The sequence below is a fragment of the Narcine bancroftii genome, chromosome 10 (genome assembly GCF_036971445.1).
Source record: "Narcine bancroftii isolate sNarBan1 chromosome 10, sNarBan1.hap1, whole genome shotgun sequence".
In the NCBI taxonomy this organism is placed as follows: Eukaryota; Metazoa; Chordata; class Chondrichthyes; order Torpediniformes; family Narcinidae; genus Narcine; species Narcine bancroftii.
In genome coordinates, this window is record NC_091478.1 from 57,232,731 (window position 1) to 57,253,951 (window position 21,221).

Here is a 21,221-nt window from a genome sequence, read left to right on the forward strand (position 1 = left end):
GGTAATTTACATGGCACCAACGGCAAGGTGTGCACTAATGGGTGGAGCGAAACCAGACCTTGATTGGCAGCTGGTATGTCCTCTGACTAGGTAGAGGACAGTACTGTCACATGACAGTCACAACCCTTCCCAATACAGCTGCCAACATTCAGCAAGAGAATGGGATGGAGGACTGAAATGGGTGGCCACTGGGAGATCCACGCTATTGTGACAACAGAGCCAAGGTGCTCAACAAAGTGATCTCCCAGTCTGTGCTCAGTCTCCCTGATGAAGAGGAGATGAATTTTCACCATTGCAGTTATTGCAAGATAAAAGTGGCCAAACAATTGTGCAAACAGTTTTTGGTGGCCCCGATGTAGTTTATGGTTTGGGTCATATGGAAAGTTAGAAGTTCGACTGTTCTTGAACCTAGAGATGCTGGACATCTGGTTTCTACACCTTCTTCCTGAAGAGAGCAATAAGAGGGTGTGACCAGGGTGATGAGAGTCCTTGATTATATTGGCTGCCTGCTTGAGGCAGCACCTCACAAAGATCTCTTCAATGGATGGTAAGTTAGAACCTGTGATGCACTGGCGATGTTTGCAACTGTCTGCTACTTTTTGGACACTCGAGTTTCCAAATCAGGCTATGATGCAACCAGTCAGTATATTTTCCACAGTGCAGCTGTGGTAGCACAATGGAGTATCCAACAACAAACGTCAGACCTCTTAGAATATAGAGACGTTAGTGTGCTTTCTTCTTGGTGACTTCAGTGTGCTGGCTTTAGGAGAAGTCCTCCGATTTGTGGACTTCAGGAATTGACCCTCCAACTGCCGTCCCGTCAATGAAGACAAGTGTGTGGTCCCTCGGGCTCCCCTTCCGAAAGACCATAAGAAATTCCTTGCTCTTCGTGACATTGAGAGTCAGATTGTTGTTCTGGCACCATCCAACCAGGTTCTCAATCCTCTGTTCTTATTCATCGTTTCCCGAACTCAACCAACAATGGTGGTGTCATCGGTGACGCTATAAATTGAGTCAGAGCCTGGAAGGGACATGCTGATTCTGAGCTCTTACTATCTCGGTTATCGGATGTTGCTTTGAGATGGTCTCAACTCTACATTCTACTTTGGGACCTTCACATGACAGCAACGCTCCTCGATAGGTGATCCAGAAAGGAGAGAAAGGATATCATTAGTCATTGTGGCAGGGGCTGGCCAGTTTAATTCTCCACCCTACTCCCACAGGGACATATCTACCTCATTTTTCCAATGAAGCATAACACAAGCTGAGGAACAAGACCTAGAACCATAGAACTATAAAACACTACACCACAGAAATAGGCCCTTTGACCCATCTAGTCTGTGCTGAACTATTGACCTTCCAGTTCCCATTGATCTGCACCCAGAGCATATCCCTCCCATCCATGTACTGTCCAATTTTTTCTTAAATGTCAATATTGAACCAACATTTATCAATTCAGCTGACAGCTTGTTCCACACTCCCATCACTTTATATGCGAAGAACTTCCCACCAAATATTTCCTTTAAACCTTTTCTACTTTCACCCTTTACCCATATCTTCTAGTTTTTAGTTACATCAACTTCATGCAAAAGGTCTGCTTGAACTTACTCCATCCTCACCCTCATAATTTTGTAAACCTCGATCAAATCTTTCCTCTTCTACGCTCCAGTGAATAAAGTCCTAACCTGTTTAATCTTTCCCTGTAACTCAGATCTTTAAGTCCCAGCAATATCCTTGTAAATCTTCTCTGCACTCTTTCGACCTTATTGATATCCTTCCTGTAGTTAGCTCACCAAAATTGCACACAACACTCCAAATTTGGCCTCACCACTGTTTTATACAACTTCACTTCATGTCCATCTGAGTTTTCTGGTCTCATTCTTCCAACTTTAGGTAATTTGTTTTTTTTTCTGATTATCAGAACTGTCAATTTCTGCTGTCATTAGTCCATTGGTGATTTTTCTCTCTTCGTTAGTGCAGCACGATCTATTGGCAATGTTCCTGGCCCTTCTATTAGTACACATACTGTAATACTGACAAAGTCTGAGGCAGAGAATTTTAAAGACTTACTATACTCATTGGAAAGAAATTTCATCTCCCTAAGCCCTAAATGGTAAACAAGTTCAAGTTTATTATCATCTGACTGGACGTACTGTACAAAACAGTGTTTCTCTGGACCATGGTGCATTCACGTATACCCACACAATACACAGCATATAATAATCATGTATCTAAAAAATATAAAATATATTATATATAAATTTTTTAGAATGATTTCCTCAGTTACAGGATACTGTTCAGCCTCTCACAGCCTGCGGGAAGAAGCTATTTCCCAGCTGGCAGCCCTGATTTTGATGCTCTTGTAATTCCTTCCTGATGATAGTGGGTTTTAGTGATCTAGTGTGATGGATGGAGGGGGTCGTCAATTATTCTTTCAGCCCTATTTACGCAACATTCTTGGTGAATGATGTCAAAAGAGGAAAGGAAGACCCCATTGATGGTGCCATTTGATGAACCTCTGTATTAACTTCTGGTCTGATGCTTTGCAGCTATCACTCTAATCCTGAGACCAGACATCTTAGTTCTACCCTTAACTGGAAGAAATAGCTTCTCAGTTACAGACTGAATAGTTCCTCTCAGAATCTTGAGAGTCTCAGTGACGTCACTTCACTTTCTTATAATATTCCAACAGCTTCATTAACCCATTTGAGTTGGTCTCACTGTATATCACAGATATTCACTTTGACCTTGCCATTTTTTTTTGCAACAAATTTCTTTATTTATAGGAAAGATATAAACAAAATAGAGAGAGTGCAGAGAAGGTTCACGAGAATGTTGACAGGATTTCAAGGTTTGAGTTACAGGGAAAGGTTGTGCAGACTGGGGCTTTTTTCTCTGGAGCGTAGAAGATTGAGAGGGGACTTGATAGAGGTGTTTAAGATTTTAAAAGGGACAGACAGAGTAAACGTGGATAGGCTTTTTCAATTAAGAGTGGGGGAGATTCAAACTAGAGAGCATGGTTTAAGATTGAAGGGGGAAAATTATAAGGGGAACATGAGGGGAAATTTCTTTACGCAAAGGGTGGTAGGGATGTGGAATGAGCTTCCGACAGACGTGGTCGAGGCGGGATCATTGGTTACATTTAAGGAAAGACTGATAGTTACATGGATAGGAGAGGACCTGAGGGATATGGACCAGGTGTTGGTCAGTGGGACTAGGAGGGTGGGGATTTGTTACGGCGTGGACTAGTAGGGCCGAACTGGCCTGTTCTGTGCTGTAAGTGGTTATATGGTTTTAAATCTCCTTTTCCTATCCTGAGAAAGGATCTCATTAATCTTTCTTCCTGCTACCCTTTCCACAGATGCTGCCTAACCTGCTGAGAGCTTCCACCATTTTCCATTTTTATTCCAGGTTTCCAGCATCTGCCGTTATTTTTTAAACTTTTCTTATCTCTGGTTTGTTTCCATATCCTGGCACATTGATTAATGATGGCCTTTTAAGCCAGCGTTTCCCCGAAGGCTAGCCTTAATTTCTGGATTCTCTGAGCATCATCTCACAGTCTCTCCTAGCTCCACCAATGATTGCTGCTCCCTGCAACCTTACCCAGGTTCATGTTGAACTGTGTGGAAGTCTCCAGCAAGCAGCATTCATTCCCAACCACATCTTATTTTACTTGTGCACAAGGAGAGCTGCACAATCCCTATCACTAAATCTGCTCTCTGGAATTTGACACAGATGCAATACACAAATGTGCTGGAGAAACTCAGCAGGTCACACAGCATCCATAGGAAGCAAAGAGTAACCAACAATCTGGACTTGGGCATTTTGTGAGATTTAAGGAAACATAGACAGTTACTTTGACTGACAATTTCTCCAACAGAAACTGTAAGTGTTGTCAAATACCTTGAGCACAGAAAAATCATCAGTTCTGACTAAAGATGAAGGAACAAATAGTGGGGCCTTTGAGAGAAATATTTAAAATGTCACTGACCATGGGGGAAGTGCCGGAGGACTGGAGGGTGGCTCATATTGTTCTGTTCAAAAAAGGATCCAAAAGTAGACCTGGTAATTATAGGCCTGTGAGTCTGACGTCAGTGGTGGGCAAATTAATGGAAAGTGTTCTTAGAGGTGGTATATACAACTATTTAGAAAGACAGGGATTGATTTGGAGTAGTCAGCATGGTTTTGTATGTGGTAGATCATCTCCAAAAAAATCTTAGTTTTTTAAGAAGGTTACTAAAAAGGATGGAGGGGAAGGCGGTGGATGTTGTCTATTTGAACTTTAGTAAGGCTTTTGACAAGGTTCCCCATAAGAGGTTAGTAAGGAAGGTGGAAGCATTAGATATTAATGATGAAGTAGTGAAATGGACTCAGCAATGATTGGATGGGAGATGCCAGAGAGTAGTGGTTGAAAATTGTTTATCGAATTGGAGGCCAGTGACAAGTGGAGTGGCTCAGGGATTACTGTTTGTCATATATATTAATGATCTAAATGATAGGGTGGCAATTTGGATTAGTAAATTTGCAGATGATACAAAGGTTGGTGGAGTTGTGGACAGTGAGGAAGATGATCAAAGCTGCAGGATGATATAGGACAGTTAGAATGAGTGGGCTGAAAGATGGCAGATGGAGTTTAATACTGACAAATGTGAGGTGCTACAGTTTGGTAGGACTAATCAAAACAGGACATACACGTTAAATGGTAGACAATTGGGGAATGCAGTGGAACAAAGAGATTTAGTAGTCATGATTCATAATTCTCTGAAAGTTGAATCACATGTGGATAGGGTAGTGAAGAAGGCATTTAGTGTGTTGGCTTTCATAAATCAGAGTATAGAATACAGGAGTTGGGATGTCATGTTTAAATTGGTGAGGCCAAATTTGGAATATTGTGTGCAGTTTCGTTCACTGAAATACAGGAAGGATATAAACAGAATAGAGAGTGCAGAGGATGTTTACGAGAATGTTGTCGGGGTTTCAGGGTTTGAGTTACAGGGAAAGGTTGAGCAGGCTGGGACTTTATTCCCTGGAGCGTAGAAAGTTGAGGGGTGATTTGATAGAGGTATTCAAAATTATAAGGGGGTCAGATAGAGTCAATGTGGACAGGCTTTTTCCACTGAGAATGGGGGAGATTCAAACAAGAGGGCATGGATTGAAAGTAAAAGGGGGAAAGTTTAGGATACATGAGGGTAATTTCTTCACGCAGAGGGTGACGGGGGTATGGAATCAACTTCCGGAAGTGGTGGTGGAAGAGAGATCGATGTTAATATTCAAGGATAGGTTGGATAGGTATATGTGTGACTAACATCACCCACTCAAGACAGAGTTCAAGTTAAATGCTAGTTTTAATAGACTAATATATATAGCTAGGTCTTGCCTCTGTACAAGCCTAGGTCAGAAGGAGGAGCCAAGGTCTGGTTGGCTTTATATACAAGGTCGTGAGGTGGTGGCCCCTGGTGACCTAGTGGTGTAATAGCATATCACCACATTCACCCCACCTTAAAGGATTTTGACCTCCACCCCCCCCTCCCCACCACCACCACCACACATACACCCCATAAGTTCATAAGTCCAGTATCTGATGGGTTTTCCTTTTTCTCCTGGACCTTCAGGGTACTAGGGCAGGGGAAGTGGAGGGTATTGAAGGCAGGAGGTATGCTGTGAGGGTGTAGGTTTTCCCATCAGTTGTAGGTGAGAGTATGCTGAGGGGGTGCAGGGCTTCCTGTTGTTTGCAGGGAGGGAGTATGCTGAGGGGGTGTAGGGCTTTCTGTACTAGTACTGGTTGTTGGGTGTGTATTGTTCGGCGGGGCCCTTTGGGGTGATGTGATGGTCGGCTGTCCTGGTGTATGTTGTCCTTCGTGCTGATCCATAGAGGTTTGCGACTCTCCTGCGTCGTCCACGATCCTTTCATGCTGATCCGTAGGGGTCTGCGACTCTCCCGCATAGTCCACAATTCCGGCCAGGGCGAGGACCCTGGTGGCCATTGAATTGTCTTGTCCGTCCCTGACTGCGATGAATGTGTAGTGGGGGTTCACGTCCCTCAACTCCATTGGCTCCACCAGTGGGTCTGTTTTGTGGGGTCTGCAGTGATTCCAGAAGAGCACTGGTCGCAGTGTCATCAACCATCCAGGCAGCAATGTGCCCGGTGTGGCTTTCCTCGAAAAGGAAAACATATAGTCATTGGGTATCATATTAGTGGCGGTACACAACTGTATAGAATGTAAAACCTCTGGTAACACATCCTGCCATCTTGCCACGGGTAGGTCTTTTGCCTTTAAGGTCAACATGATGGTTTTCCAGAAAGTGGCATTTTCCCTTTCTACTTGTCCATTACCCCTGGAATTGTAGCTTGTGGTGCGGCTGGTGGCAATGCCTCTATCCCGTAGGTACTGCTAGACTTCGGCACTCATAAAGGCGGCACCCCTGTCTGTGTTTATATAGCTGGGGTATCCACACATGTTGAAAATGGATTGCAGGCACTTTATTACCGTGGCTGCCGATAAGTTGGGGCATGGGATTGCAAAAGGGAAGCGGGAGTCTTTGTCTATGGCATTAGAGAAATAGACGTTCCTGTCGTAGGAAGGGAGCGGGCCTTTAAAGTCGAGGCTAAGGTGCTCGAAAGGTCTAGTAGCTTTTATCAGTGTGGCTTTATCCGGCCGGTAAAACTGCAGTTTGCATTCCGCACGGATGGGAAAGCGCTTGTTCACTATCCTTATTTCCTCTACTGAGAATGGGAGATTTTGGGTCCTTATGAAGCGGAACAGCCTAGCAACTCCCATTTGACCCAGCTCATTGTGCAAGCTCTGCAGTTGAGACATGTGGTTGAGAGTCACACAGGTGCCCCTAGACAGCGCATATGCGAGCTCATTGAGCCTCCCGGGATGGTATAGAATGTCGTAATAATTTGTAGATAATTCTATCCTCCAGCGCAAGATTTTATCATTTTTTATCTTCCCCCGTTCTGGTTGTCGAACATAAAAGCCACGGATCGTTGGTCCGTGACGAGGATGAAGCGTTTATATCCCAGATAATGTCTCCAGTGCCTTACTGCTTCTACAATGGCTTGAGCCTCCTTCTCCACTGCCGAGTGTCTTACCTCTGACCCCTGTAGGGTCCGCGAGAAAAAAGCTACTGGTCGCCCCTCTTGGTTCAGTGTGGCAGCTAGCGCTACATCTGAGGCATCGGTCTCCACTTGGAACGGGATTGTCTCATCTATGGACCACAGGGTTGCTTTTGCAATCAGGTCCCTAATATCTGTGAGGGCTTTGATATCTGCTGAGCAGAGAGGGAAAACTGAGGCTTTTATGAGTGGGCAAGCCCTGTCGACATAGTTGGGGACCCACTGTGCATAATATGTGAAAAGTCCCAAACATCTCTTTAAGGTTTTCTGTGTGCGTGGGACTGGGAGGTCTAGGAGCGGGCGCATGTGGCGGGGTCCAGGCTGATTTCCCCGTTCTGTCGCACATGTCCCAGGACGGCCAGTTTCCTAGTGGTAAAAACACATTTGTCCTTATTATACGTTAGATTGCGTTCCTCTGCTGCCTGAAAAAAACGTTGAAGGTTAATGTCATGGTCAGCTTGCGAGTGGCCGCAAATCGTGACATTGTCCAGGTATGGGAACACAGCCTGGAGTTGGTACTCATCTACTATGCGGCCCATTTCCCGCTGGAACAGGGATACCCTGTTGGTGATGCTGAAGGGGAGACGGAGAAACTGATACAGCCTGCCATCTGCCTCGAACGCTGTGTATATGCAGTCGCTCTCTCTAATGGGCAACTGATGATACGCTGCCTTGAGGACTATACTAAAGAACACTTTATACTGATCAATGCTGTTTACCCTGTCCGCAATACGTGGTAGTGGGTAAGCATCCAGCTCCATAAAGTTGTTGATAATCTAACTGTAATCAACCACCATTTTCTGCTTCTCCCCTGACTTCACTACAGCAATGTGCTCTCCAGGGGCTAGAGCTCTTCTCTATAACGCCCTCCTGCAGGAGTCTGCAGACTTCTACTCTAATGAAATCTCTGTCCCTCGGGCTGTACCTCCTGCTCGTCTTGGTGGCTACTGGAGTGCAGTTTGGAGTGAGGTGTGTGAATAGTGGGGTGGGGGGGTCTATGTTCAAGGCTACAATGTTGGCTGTTCTTAAGGAGCAATGGGGGAAAGGGCCCATTGTGTACTATTGTGATGCTTTCCAGCAGGACGGGGGTACAGAGGCGTGGGAGAAGTAGCAACTTAAACTCTTCGTACTCTGTGTCCTGTATTTCCAGAGTGACCCTGCAGAAATGTTTTACTTTAGTTATGTGTCTGCTGGACGCTAACAAAATCTGGTGGTCACTCGGGTACGTGTTTAGAGCAAGGCGTTCTACCAGCCCCTGGTCTATGAAACTTTCAGTACTCCTGCTATCCATCAAGCAATTTATTTTCAACTGTTAATTTTAATAACTGTGTGGACTCACCTGATTCAAACGCAGAGAGGCCAGCATGGCACTACCTCCGTTCTGCTAGTATTCGGCATCCTCGTCGTAATAGTACTCTGTATCGTATTCATCCCCCGATAGTGATGTCCTCTGTCCGGCATCCATGGCCGACTGCACATGGCCCTCTGTTTCTGTCTACCTGAGGAGGAAGAAGAAGAGCTTTCCCACCTCTCATTTGCATGAGAAAGGGCTTTGGCTGGACCCTTGGGGCTTCTGCAGACTTTCGCATAATGTCATCTCTTTCCACATTTTGAACAGTCCTTTTCTCTAGCCGGGCAGAGCTCTGGGGTGCTTGCACTTCCCGTAAAAAAAGGAACTTGGAGCGTTCCAGTGGGGCTGCTGCTACTATGTGTTATCCTTGAGCACTCGTATTCCTCTCCTTGTGAGGGGCTAACGAGTCCTCCTGAGCCTCCGCAATGGTCTCTGCCTCTTCCAGCCTGACTATCCCTTTTTCCAACAGCCTTTGTCTGATCTCGGTAGATCTGACCCTTGCTACAATCCTGTCTCTTATGAGGTCACCAGCATACTCTTGGGCTGATACTGCTTTAAAAGTCCACGCCCTTGCTAGGTCTTGTTCCGGGAGTGGGGTCCAGTTCCAGCCTGTCTGGCCTCAGCTCCTGATTGAACCTAAGCCTCTGATTCAGTGGCACAAGATGAGCTCTGTCTGGCACATTTCTGAGCCTGGTCCCTTTCCCATGTGGCCACTCAGTCCTGGGAAAGGGTGAGCGCCCTCTGGGGGGATCGGAGTTAGCTGGGAGTGTCTCAGGGGCAGCAACCCATCCACACGGTAGATCGTGGATCGGGAGGGCGACTTGCCATACATCTTCTGCCCACGCTTGTCACAATTCTTGATTATAAATCAGGAACCCGTGGGGTTGCAATGCCGGTCCCGGTTCCAGTGAATTAACTAACAGCCAAGGCCCTTGGCCACTATTTACCTGCTCCAGGATATTTCTGTCTCACTCATAGTCCACAGTCGTTGGGTGAGTCCCTCTCTCCACCGCGATTTTGGTCCCGCAACTCTCCGTCTGGTCCGTACTCAGTTGCACGTGTATGGGAGCCATCTCTGTTTCCAGGTCCTTAGATCGGGTTTCGGTGGAGTCAGGAGCATTGGCGTGGGCAGAAGTAGCTTCCATCCTGGTTATATATTAGTCTATTAAATTGTGACTAACGTCAACCACATGAGACAGAGTGCAAGTTAAACACTAGTTTAACTAATATATACAGCTAGGTCTTGCCTCTGTGCAAGCCTAGGTCAGAAGGAGGAGCCTAGCTCCAGTTGGCTTTATATACAAGGTTGTCAGGTGGTGGCCCTGGTCACCTAGTGGTGTAATAGCCTATCACCACAATATGGACAGGAGAAGTGTGGAGGATATGGGCCGCATGCGGGTCAGTGGGTCTAGGTGGGAGATGATGTTCGGCACGTACTAGTAGGGCCGAACTGGCCTGTTTCTGTGCTGTAAATGGTTATATGGTTAACAGGACCTAATAAAAACTAAGCTAACTCAGCATCCATTGGATACTTTCTGATCGATGTAGCTGATTTCTTATGGGTGTCAATCACCTTCATTAAGGTTTGTTTTCAATTTCTTTCTGTAAGCACCTTCTGTTTCTACATTTTGTGTTTTGTAACAAATTCAGCTTGAATATTCTGCCTATACATTCTTCCACAGAGTTGAGTCAGGCACTTTACCCCTTAGCATGCTGTAGCATCCAAGTGAGGGAAACTCAGCCCTCCGCTGAACCAGGAAGGCAATTGCTGCTGAGCCCAATGCCATCCTACAATCATGTGTCCAACTGTAGCATTTGAAAATAATGAGAAGAAACCTTGCAAGGTTTCCTTTTCTTCGCCATTCCCCAGGCTTTTTACATCAGTTGTATTATTCCTGATTACCAGGGCCTGCTCTTTATGGGTGCATGCCTCAGTGACATGGAGAGCAAGTAAACCTGTGTTGTTTTGTATAAGTATTGAGGACACACATAAGATGGTCATAGACCTGGGAAACAGGCCCTTCAGCCCAGCTCATCTATGCTGACCAAGGTACCTTTCTGAGTGAGTCCCATCTGCTTGCATTTGGTCCAATCAATGTTCCTGTCCAAGTGTCTTAAAATGTTAATTGTGCCCACCTCCACTGCTTCATCTGGCATCTTGTTCCACATATCCACCACCCATTGAGTGGAAAAACTTACCCTTTAGATCCCCTTTAAACCTACCTTAAACCTGTGGCTTCTGGCTCTACATTTCCCTACCCTGGGGAAATAACTGTGACCATCCAATTATCTATGGCCTTCACGATTTTATAAACCTCTCCAAGGTCCCCTCTCAGCTTCCCTTGCTCAAGCGAAAGCAATCCTGGCCTTTCTGATCTCTCCTTGTAACTCAGGACCTGCTGTACCAGCAGCATCCTTGCTAATCCATTCTGCTCCCTCTCAAGCTTCATCACATCCTTCCTGTAGTTACAACGATTAAAATGTCACACAATATTCCAGGAGGGGCCTCACCAACATCTTGTGCAGAACAAGAAAGTCTGCAGACACCGTGATTGTAGTAAGTCCACAAAAGTGCTAGAGAAACTCAGCAGGTCCCGCACCATCCATTGGAGGTAAAAATATATAACCAACGTTTCCGGAGGAGCACTGGCTGTAGGTGGACATGGGCAGGAGGGAAAACCTGATAGTTGATCAAAGGCAGGAGGGTAGCTCTGTGACTGCAGAGCTGAAGGAAAGGAGACAGAAGGATAAGGAAAGAGAGAAGATGGAGAGGGGGGAGTGCCTAAAAGAAATTGGAGAAGTCAACTTGGCTTCCATCTGGTTGGAGGGTGCCCAGATGGAATATGAGGTGTTGTTCCTCCAATTTGTGGGTGGTCTCATTCTGGAGTGCATGAGGTCATGGACAGACTTATCGGCATGGGAATGGGATGGATGGCTACACTATTGCGGCAGACAGACCTGACGTGCTCAACAAAACAATCTCCCAGTCTGCTCCCGATGTAGAGGAGATCATAAAAGGAGCATTGGATGCAGTGGATGACCCCTTCAGTTTCACAAGTGAAATGTTGCTTCACCTGGAGGGGCTTTTTAGTGCCCCAAATAGTGGTGTGGGCGCACATGTAGCAATTCCTGCAAGAGGGCGATTGTCGGGAAGGAATGAGTGCACAAGGGAGTCAAGGAAGCAGCTCTCCCTCCAGGTGGCAGAGAAGGGAGGATTGGGGAAGATGTGTCTGGTTCGTCTAGTAATGGCGGGCACCCACATGCTGCCTTTTCTTGTTTACCCATGTCAATGAGAGTTTATTGTCATATACATCAGTACAATGTACAAATGCAATGAAATTTCTGCTTACTACAATGACAGAGCGAAGTAAAACACCCTACGTGTAAGCTAAATAAACGCAATGCACCTCCAAATATAGAAAGGTATTAAATATAAATGGATAGATGAATATTCACAGTCACAGTAAGTGCAAACTAGTGGTCTGGTTGGGGGAGCTTCCAACAGTTGGAAATAAACTGTTCTTGAACTAGAGGTGTCATTCTGCTTGAATTAAACTTCTGTTTATACCTAAATGCTCTAGGTTAACTTTGCAATATCTGTTCTCCAAATTGACCTTGGATCCTTTTAACATGTTGCTGTTGGATTTGTAAGAACTCAGCCTACTGTGCCCAAACTGACTCTTTCTGAGTTTGCTGCAACCGTTTGGTTGCTCCAAACTGTTCTCAACAAATGGATCTCGTTTTCTCTCACAGGTGCCTTTCAGCAATAGCTCCTCCACCTTCCTGAACGTCCCGTGGTCCACGTTCTTTGAACGGATGGGAATTAGGTAGGGCTGACCTATCTTATTTCTCGTGGGTACCAGTAAAAATAGCAAAGATCTGTGTAGTGCAGGAATTTTGGCTGAAGGGCTTATTTCCATGCTGTATGATCATAATTCATAATTAATAAAGTGACCATGTCATCACATATGGAATTGATGGGTTTGCAGTCAATACAAAGGTAGGAGGAGGGGCAGATAGTGCTGAGAAAGCACTGAGGCTGCAGAAGGTCTTGGGCAAGTTAGGAGATTGGGCAAGGAAAAAAATGGCAGATAGAATACAGCATTGAGAAGAATATGATTGTGCACTTTGGTGGAAGAAATAGAGCATTTTCTAAATGAGTAATGAGTTTAGAAAACAGAGGTGCAGAGGGACTTGGGAGTCCTCATGCAAGGTTCCCTGAAGGTTAACTGACAGATGGAGTCAGTAGTAAGAAAGGGAAATGCAATGGGAGCACTCATTTCGAGAGGGATCAAATATAAAACAGAGATGTAATGTTGAGGGTGTTTGTCAGGCAGTGATTGGAGTAACGTGAGCCGTTTTGCGATCCTTAACTTAGGAAAGATGTGTTGACATTGGAGAAGGTCCAGAGAGAATTCACCAGAATGACCCCCCTGAATGAAAGGGTTATCACATGAGGAGCATCTGGTGGCTCTGGGATTGAAATCGCTGGAGTTTAGAAGAATGAAAAGGATCTCACTGAAACTTACAAAATGTTGAGAGGACTGGATAGATTGAACGAGGAGAGAGTGTTTCCTGTAGTTGGGGGAGTCTGAGACCAGAGGGCACAGCCTCAGAATGCAAAATGTCCCATTAGAACAGAGATGAGGAAGAATTACTTCTCCCAGAGGTGGCGAATCTGTGGAATTTGTTGCCGTAGACGGCTGTGGAAGCCAAGTCATTGGGTATATTTAAGACAGAGATGGTTTTTGATTAGGAAGTGAATCACGGGTTATGGGTAGAAGGCAGGAGAATGGGGTTAAAAAGGATGGTATGTCCGGGAACTCTCGATGGGCTGAATGGCCTGATCCTGCTCCTATATCTTAAAGTCTTACTTCACCACATTTTAAAGTCATTTCACATCCAGCCCTTCTCATCATATCAGGTATAATGTGGGAATAAATTTCAACTCAAATGAGCAACTTGGATAGGTACCCGAGGGAAGAGTGCACACAGGGATTGGAGCTGCTGTTCAAGAGTTCAGGGAATCACTTGCTCAGGCAGAATCAGAGTCACAAAGTGCTGGGCGTAGTATTACGGTGACTCCCAAAGTGCAGGGTGTGGTGTTACTCCGAGTCTCTGAGTGCTGTATGTAGTATTACGATGACTCCCAAAGTGCAGGGTGTGGTGTTACTCCAAGTCACTGAGTGCTGGGTGTAGTATTATGGTCAGTTAAAAAATGCAGTGTGTAAAGAAAAATAACATTAAAACAGTGCAGGGGCATCATCTTTTACACACGAGGTCCATTCAAAAGCCTGATAACAGCAAAAGGACAGTGTCCTTGGAACTGGAGGTTGGTGTTTTTGAGCTTGTGCCTGACAGGAGGGGAGCGAAGAGAGTGTGACGAGGGTGGGATGGGATCTGTCGGCTGCTTTCATGAGGCAGTGGAAGGTACTGATGGAGGGGAGGAGGTCTGAGCTGGAAGGCTGCAGATCTGGGACCTTTGTTTTTCCACAGGAAGGAAGAAGTCTGGGCTCCCAGCCTCGAGCAAAACAACCTGCTGAATGCCCAGCTCTTCCCGGTCCTGCATGTATCCCAGCCCCTGGGAGTAGAGGACGTGCTGTGGCTGCTGGGCCGGGGGAGTGGATGGCATCTGAGGAAGTGGCAGTCTGCCTGGCGCCTGTCGATGAGGGAGATCCTGAGCTGCCTGGACCAGCACGCTGAGCTCAACTGGAGGCAGCAGCTCTTCCTTGCCCGGGCCCAGCACCAAGTGGTGAGCACCCTGCATGCTCGCAGAGATAGCAGCCTGTGCCCTCTGATCAGAGCTGCTGTGTGTGAAGGATATGAGCAACAGATACTGCACACGCTTGATACAGGTGAGAGCCATGCCATATTCACTTGGTCTAATCACTGAACACTTGAGGGATAGTGCTATAGACGGTCAACGCAGCGGTTAGTGCAACTCTACCACAATGCCTATGACTTGAGTTCAAATCTGGTGCTGTCTGTAAGGAGTTTGTATGTTCTCCTCATCTCTGTGTGAGTTTCCTCTGGGCTCTCTGGTTTCCTTTCACATTCTAAAAACGTATGGGGTTGTAAATCCATTGGTGTATTTGGGCGACAACGGGCTCATGGGCTAGAAAGGCCTGTTACCATGCTGTATTTCTAAAATCTTTTTTTGATTTAAAATTTCATATTTTGCAGTAAGGGTCACTCTTTAAAAGAGTTTGATTGGCTCCAGTGGGCTTGGAGTGCGCAGGAGTTCTGAAAGATCCAATCCTTACCTCGATGCTTTTAAGAAATATGCAAATGCTGTATCCATCCAATTCACTTTCAAATATCTGCTCACCTTCCTTCCCATTCCTCACTGAACGGTTGGGTCTAAGGGGAGAGGTTATTTCACCCTGGTGTGGCCAGATGGTGAGGAAACACCGATGCCTGCTCCTGTTCTGTCTGTCCCTTCCACTCCACAAACCAAGCAGGCCAAGGAATACCACAGGGTTTCTCCTTCACAGCTCCTGCAGCCCAGCATCAGTCCTGAACTCCAGTGCTGGGATAGCTTACATTGTCATCCTGTGACTGCTTGGGCTTCCTCCCACATCCCCAAAAAATGTACGGGTTAGTAGGTTAACTGTACAGGTTGGTAGGTTAACTGGCTGTGGGGAATCTGGGTTGTTAGAAATGTGAAGAGAATAAAGTAAGGATAAAAATGGGTAGTTGCTTGTCAGCACAGACTCAGTGGGCTAAAACCCTGCTTCCTCAGCCCTTGCAATGGCCAAACATACCATCAGGAAGCCTCGTCCTGTCTATACCCAAACTCCAGGCCATCAGACTGGGAATTGTATGTGGTCTGTGGGAAGAACGTTTGCTTATCAAATACACTTGCTGTTCAAATAACCATTCTGGAACCCTTGCAGTGAGAAGAGTTCTTCTGTGAGCAGGCCGATAGTTTATCTCTAACATACAGCTATATGAAGAGAACAATTTTGATCGCAATGAAGATTAACCCCAAGAAAGGGCAGCATGTGTGCTTTGCAGAGTCATTCAGGAGCATGATGGCTGTCGGGAAGGAACTGTCTTTAAACCTGTTGGTGCATGATTTCACACTCTTAAGCTTCCTCTCTAATGGGAGAAGAGCGAGTGTCCAGTATGTGATGGGTCATTTGGCTGCATTCCCTAGGCAGCGGAAGGTGTATATGAAGGGAAGGGAAGCTCCCATCCCACACAGGGAAACTAGTGAACCTGCTTTCAATGGTGCACATGCAAATATAATAAATGAGCTGCCTATTAACACCAACAGAGGGGTTAATGGCTGAGACAATAGGGAAGATATGGATTACAATATGCCCTCAGACTTTACAAACCAGGCCCAGTTGACGACGAGCTCCAGGGAAGGTCAGTCTTTGATCTCCAGCTCCAGGGAACACACTTGTAAACCAGGCTAGCAGTTGTTCTCTTGGTTTACAGTGGCTGCCACCTCCAAGGACATGGGAGTTGCGGCACGCACCTTGGCCTGTGTGGCGGATGTCCTGGGCTGCATGGCTGGAGGACAGGGTGGGCTCCAGAGCGGACCAGCCGCCAACCGTGCATGGAGTGAAGCCTTCCGGCTGCTGGAAATTGGGAATGTGGCACTGGGAGTGGAGAAGTTGACAGAAGAGCGGGCTCACTGGCTGAACAGGTGAGCCATGCCTGCACATAAAGTACCTGGGCCTCTCAACGGGATGAAGCACCTCTGCAGTTTGGGAGCTGGTGATACAAACCCAGCAGAGTCATGGAAATAGTCTTCCCCCTGCCTGAGTCTTCCCTCTACCTCTTCATTTCATCTCACCCTTCAAACTCATCGACCTCATTGTCAACTGTGAAGGTTTTGTTACCTGGAGAATTTCTCCCTGCAATATTGATTACATTTTTCCCCAAACTTGCATGAAATCTATTTGAATTTTTCATGGTGTCAGGATGTCATTCTGTCTCCTGAATCCATTATCTGGTCAAATGATAGCAGTGCTTTTATTCCCTCGCTCCCATGGTTCTTCAGTACAGTGCTATTATTCCCTCGCTCCCATGGTTCTTCAGTACAAAGTGGCAATGGGACAAGGGATGCGTTTGAGAAGTCATTGTGAAAATGTAATAGCATTGCCTCAGGATCATTGCAGCAGAGGAGCCAGTATTTCTGATGTGTGTGTTGGTGTGGGTGTGTGTGCGAGCATGTGTCTGTGAACAGCAGTGCTATAAAGCTTTCCTTGATGGAGAGCTTTCATCAGCTAAGAAATGTTGTCAAAAGGAGGGGTTCAGAGGAGATTCAGCAGGACGTGCTGGGACTTGAGGGGTTGAGTTCTTGGGAGAGGTTGGATAAGCTGGTCTTTATTCTCTGGAGCATAGAAGGCTGTGGGCTGGTGACCTAACAGAGGTTTATAAAATCTGGAGGGGCTTGAATACCATGGGGTTGACTGTTCTAGAAGTAGAGGCCATAGGTTTAGGGTAAAAGGGGGAGAGATTTAAGGGGGACCAAGGCGGCAACTTTTCACTCAGTGGGTGGTCTGTATCTGGAACCAGCTGCTGGGGGAAGCTATAGAATTTAGCATTATTTAGATCACACATGTCAAACTCTGGCCCGCGGGCCAAATTTGGCCTGCGATATAATTATATTTGGCCCGCAAGATCATTTCAAAAATGTATTAGAGGTGGCCCGCCCTGCAGCGAGAGCCGATGCTGTTTTTTGGTAATGTCATCCCCACCATCCTCCCCCTTCATTGCACATCCTTACCCATTGTGACACGAGAAATTGTTACACGAGAAGTCTGTCGATGTCATCAGCCGGCAAGCCAGTTGGAAGGCTCCCCGCACAACCAGTCACTTCTCCCACCTGTCGAGCGGTGCGGCAGATTGGCGAGCGCCTGTGATTTCCTGTCGGCGTGACGGACATGGCAGGCTGGACACGGCCCCCGGGCAGCGCGAGCCCCGCGCGACTGGCACCAGACGGCCCTTCCACAGCGCGAGCGCACTTCTCCCGGTCGCCACGGCCTTCAGCGCTTGCACCCGCGCGGACCCCAGGGACGGCTAGCTCAGCCCTGCACGTGAAGGGCCGCAAAGGCTGATCGGCAGCGCACTGGGCCTGAGTGGGTGGGTAAGCAGGGGTGGGCAGAGGGTGTAGGTGAGGAGTAATGGGCAGGGGAAGTTATGGTGGTGCGAGGGGCAGTTAGAGGGAGGGATGAGTAGAAGGATGGGTGGATAGGGAAGAGGTAAAAGGGGAGGGGCAGGGCGAGTAGGGGAAGGGTGATTAAAGGGTGAGAGACGGGTAGAGGGAGGAACAGGTTGAGGGTAGAGGGGCGTGTATAGGATGGGGTGGGTAGAGGCAGAGCGAGTGGAGTGACGGGTGAGTAGAGGTTGGGTAAAGGACTGGTCAGGTAGAGGGATGGTGGGTTGAGGGTGAATAGAGGCCTAGAGCCTGAGGAGTGAACAGGAAATTCTGAGTCCTGATGCAGGCCAAAATGGACACAGCCTGTGAATGCTGACTACATCTCCACAAGGACCAAATATGTTTCGCTCAGGTCAAGCAAAGGGTGAACTTGAGCTACCTACTCCTGACCTGTAACATTATCCTCCTAAAGTTATATCCTAAAGTTTAACATTACATATGTTGGAAGAAGAGAAAACATGCAGATGATGTTGAAAATTTTCAATAAATATTTAGTTCGGCCCGCGACTTAGTCCAAGTTTTTAATTTTGGCCCTCCGTGAATTTGAGTTCGACACCCCTGATTTAGATGTTCAGAAGGCATTTGGATGGATTTATGGATAGGAACTGTGTAGAAGGATATGAGCCAAATACAGGCAAATGGGAGTAGCCCAGAATGCCAACTGGATCAACAAGTAAACTTTATACATAATAAAAAAAAAGATAATAGTGTATTTTCACATTTTTAGTGGCAGATTCCGATATACAGGTGTACCCCACCTTATGAAACTAGAGAGTTCCCATGAAACCTTTCGTAAGCTGAAATAGCCAAAAGCAAAGACCCATTCACTACTATTGGAGGCTTTTTTGTAAAAGTGAAAACCCTTTCAAATCCTCTTGTAAAAGCGAATTTTCATAAATTGAGTATTCATAAAACTGTACATTTTATTTCCCTTTTTTCAAATAGACTTTAGTCACAGTAAAAATTCTAAATAGTGCAAGCCTCATATACAGTCTCATATCTGTTTATAATTCTGTTTGTGTAGCATTCACCATTTCTAGCACCATTGCTACTAATATAGCCACAGCCCCCTCACCATTCTCTTATCTACAGCACAGAAACAGGCCCTTTCGGCCCTTCTAGTCTGTGCCAAACCACTTTTTTTGCCTAGTTCCACTGGCCTGCACCCAGTCCATAGCCCTCCATACTTCTCCCATCCATGTACCTGTCCAAATTTTTACTTAAATGTTAAAATGGAGCCCGCATTCACCACCTCAGCTGGCAGTTCGTTCCATACTCCCACCACTCTCTGTGTGAAGAAGTTCTCCCCAATGTTTCCCCTAAATTTTTCCCCTTTCACTCTTAACTCATGTCCTCTAGCATGTATCTCACCTATCCTCAGTCAGAAAAGCATGTCTATCCTCTCTCGTAATTTTAAATACCTCAATCAAATCTCCCCTCATTCTTCTACACTCCAAGGAATAAAGTCCTAACCTGTTTAACCCTGTAACTCAGTTCCTGAAGTCCGGGCAACATCCTAATAAATCTCTGCACTCTTTCTATCTTATTGATATCTTTCCTATAGTTAGATGACCAAAACTGCACACAATGCTCCAAATTTGGCCTCACTAATGTCTTATACAACTTTAATATAACATCCCAACTCCTGTACTCAATACTTTGCTTCCCCTCCAATCTCAGCCCCTCAATGCCAGGGTGTGCAAGGATCCTGGATTGTGACTCAAAAAAGAATGTCACGAGAACTTTTCAATCCAAAATCTCATCTGAAAGACTGCTTCACTCACTGCAGCCCTCAGATGGTGGAGTGTAGGTGAGTTGTTTTTTTTTTGCTTTGTTCTACTGAAGTGAGACCCCCAACCCTTAATTTGAAGGAGGGAGAGCTACTAAACAGGTGCATGCCCATGTGCACGTACTGATTGAGGAAAGTCCCCTACAGGTATTTGAATAACACTGGCATGGGCTGTATGCAACCGCAAGTGCAAATATGAATCCTTAAGGGGGAACATCTCATATCCTGGGTCACTCTGCAACCATATCCAGAAGGAGACAGGGAACGAGGGGAAATTGAAAGCTTCTGAGGTAAGCTGAATGAGTGTGTGAGTAAATGCATCTGGCTCAACTGACCACCAGCTGGTCTGAGGGAAACCTTGTTACTGCTTTTATTTCAAGATAGCAAACAGTTGTTGCTGCTCCATTGGTTTCCAGCAAATAAACTGAAAGGGATAGTTAATTCAATGCATTAAGGTGTTGGAGAAACCCAGCAGGTCACGCTGCGTTCTCTATGGCAAAGATACATAGCCAATGTTTGGACCTTAGCCCTTCATTGAGGTATGAGCAAAAACCAGACAGGTTTCTGCATAAAGTGGTGGGAGGAGGCAAGTGGTAACAGGTAGATATGGGGGGGGAGAGAAAAAATGCTGGGAGGAATAGGAGGAGGGGGTAGCTCTCTGAATGAAGAGGAAAGGGGGTGGCGAGCTGGAGGAGAGGAGACAGAAGAACAGGGAAAGAGGGTGAGAGACAGGAGTGGGGCCTATTGGAAACCGGAGAAGTTGATGTTAATGTGATCTGGTTGGAGAGTACCCAGAAAGAATATTAGATGTTAGAATATAGAACATTACAGCACAGTACAGGCCTTCGGCCCACAATGTTGTGCAGACCTATATAAACCAACAACTAACTAAATCTTCCTTACCTCACACCCATACACCTGTATTTTTCTTGCATCCATGAACCTGTTTAAGGGTCTTTTAAATGTCTCTATTTTACCAACCTCCTCCACCACCACCACCACCCCTGTCATGCATTTCAGGCACTCGCTACTCTCTGTGTAAAAAAACGTACCTCTAACGTCTCCCCCAAACATTCCTCTCCTCACCCTGTAGACATTCCTCAATTTGCGGGAGGTTTCACTTTGGCCATGGACAGACATGTCAGCGTGGGAATAGAGTGAGGAATTGAAGCGATTGGCAACTGGGAGGTCCCTGCTATTGCAACAGACAGAGCAGAGGTGCTCAACGAAGGGATGGATAATGAATTAATGTGGAGAAGTGAAACCTGAGGACTTGGCAAAGTATCAAGGCAGGATTTCTGAGCAATTATTTCATTCCATCTTTTCCCCCCTCCATGTCTTCCTCTCCTGTAGACCGGACCTGCTTGTGAGGGCTGCCCGTCACTATGAGGGGGCGGGGCAAATCCTGATACGACAGGCAGTGATGTCAGCTCGCCAGTTTGTCTCGGTGAGAGAGGTGGGACTTCCCCCCGTGAACCAGTGGGTGGTCGCTGAATGTCCCGCTCGTATCGACATGGCAGGCAAGTCTGACACTCCTGGTGGAGGGGATGATGGGATCAAGTGGTGTTTGGGACACAGGAAATAATGAGCCTGGAAGTGTCTGCAGGAGGAGAATCAGGTTAAAGATCCTTCTTCAGACTCCGCAGCCCAGAGCTGCCTCTTTCCATGGCGTCTAGCACAGGGGATGCTCTTAAGGGTGAGAGAGGGGGAGTTGAGGGCCAATCTGGCAGGAGTGGGGAAATCAAGCGATCAGTTGGAGGGACACTGAGGCTCTAGGCAGGAAAAA

General features: G+C 46.4%; 1 protein-coding gene and 1 long non-coding RNA gene across 13 annotated transcripts in view; one reads left to right on the forward strand and one right to left on the reverse strand.

Annotated features, from left to right (window-relative positions):
- Positions 1–21,221, forward strand: part of LOC138744586 (L-fucose kinase) — a 443,124-nt gene that overhangs the window by 378,254 nt on the left and 43,649 nt on the right. For all 11 annotated transcript variants that reach the window (XM_069900973.1, XM_069900967.1, XM_069900972.1 and 8 more), the window contains 4 exons: positions 12,225–12,298; positions 13,968–14,326; positions 15,918–16,128; positions 20,789–20,955. In XM_069900973.1, coding sequence (XP_069757074.1) covers positions 12,225–12,298; positions 13,968–14,326; positions 15,918–16,128; positions 20,789–20,955 — 811 coding nt within the window. The remainder of the gene's footprint in view (positions 1–12,224; positions 12,299–13,967; positions 14,327–15,917; positions 16,129–20,788; positions 20,956–21,221) is intronic.
- Positions 5,550–21,221, reverse strand: part of LOC138744588 (uncharacterized) — a 30,413-nt gene continuing 14,741 nt past the window's right edge. For both annotated transcript variants that reach the window (XR_011345634.1, XR_011345635.1), the window contains 3 exons: positions 9,419–9,617; positions 8,460–8,619; positions 5,550–7,486 (listed from right to left, as the gene is read on the reverse strand). This is a non-coding gene — a long non-coding RNA (uncharacterized lncRNA). The remainder of the gene's footprint in view (positions 7,487–8,459; positions 8,620–9,418; positions 9,618–21,221) is intronic.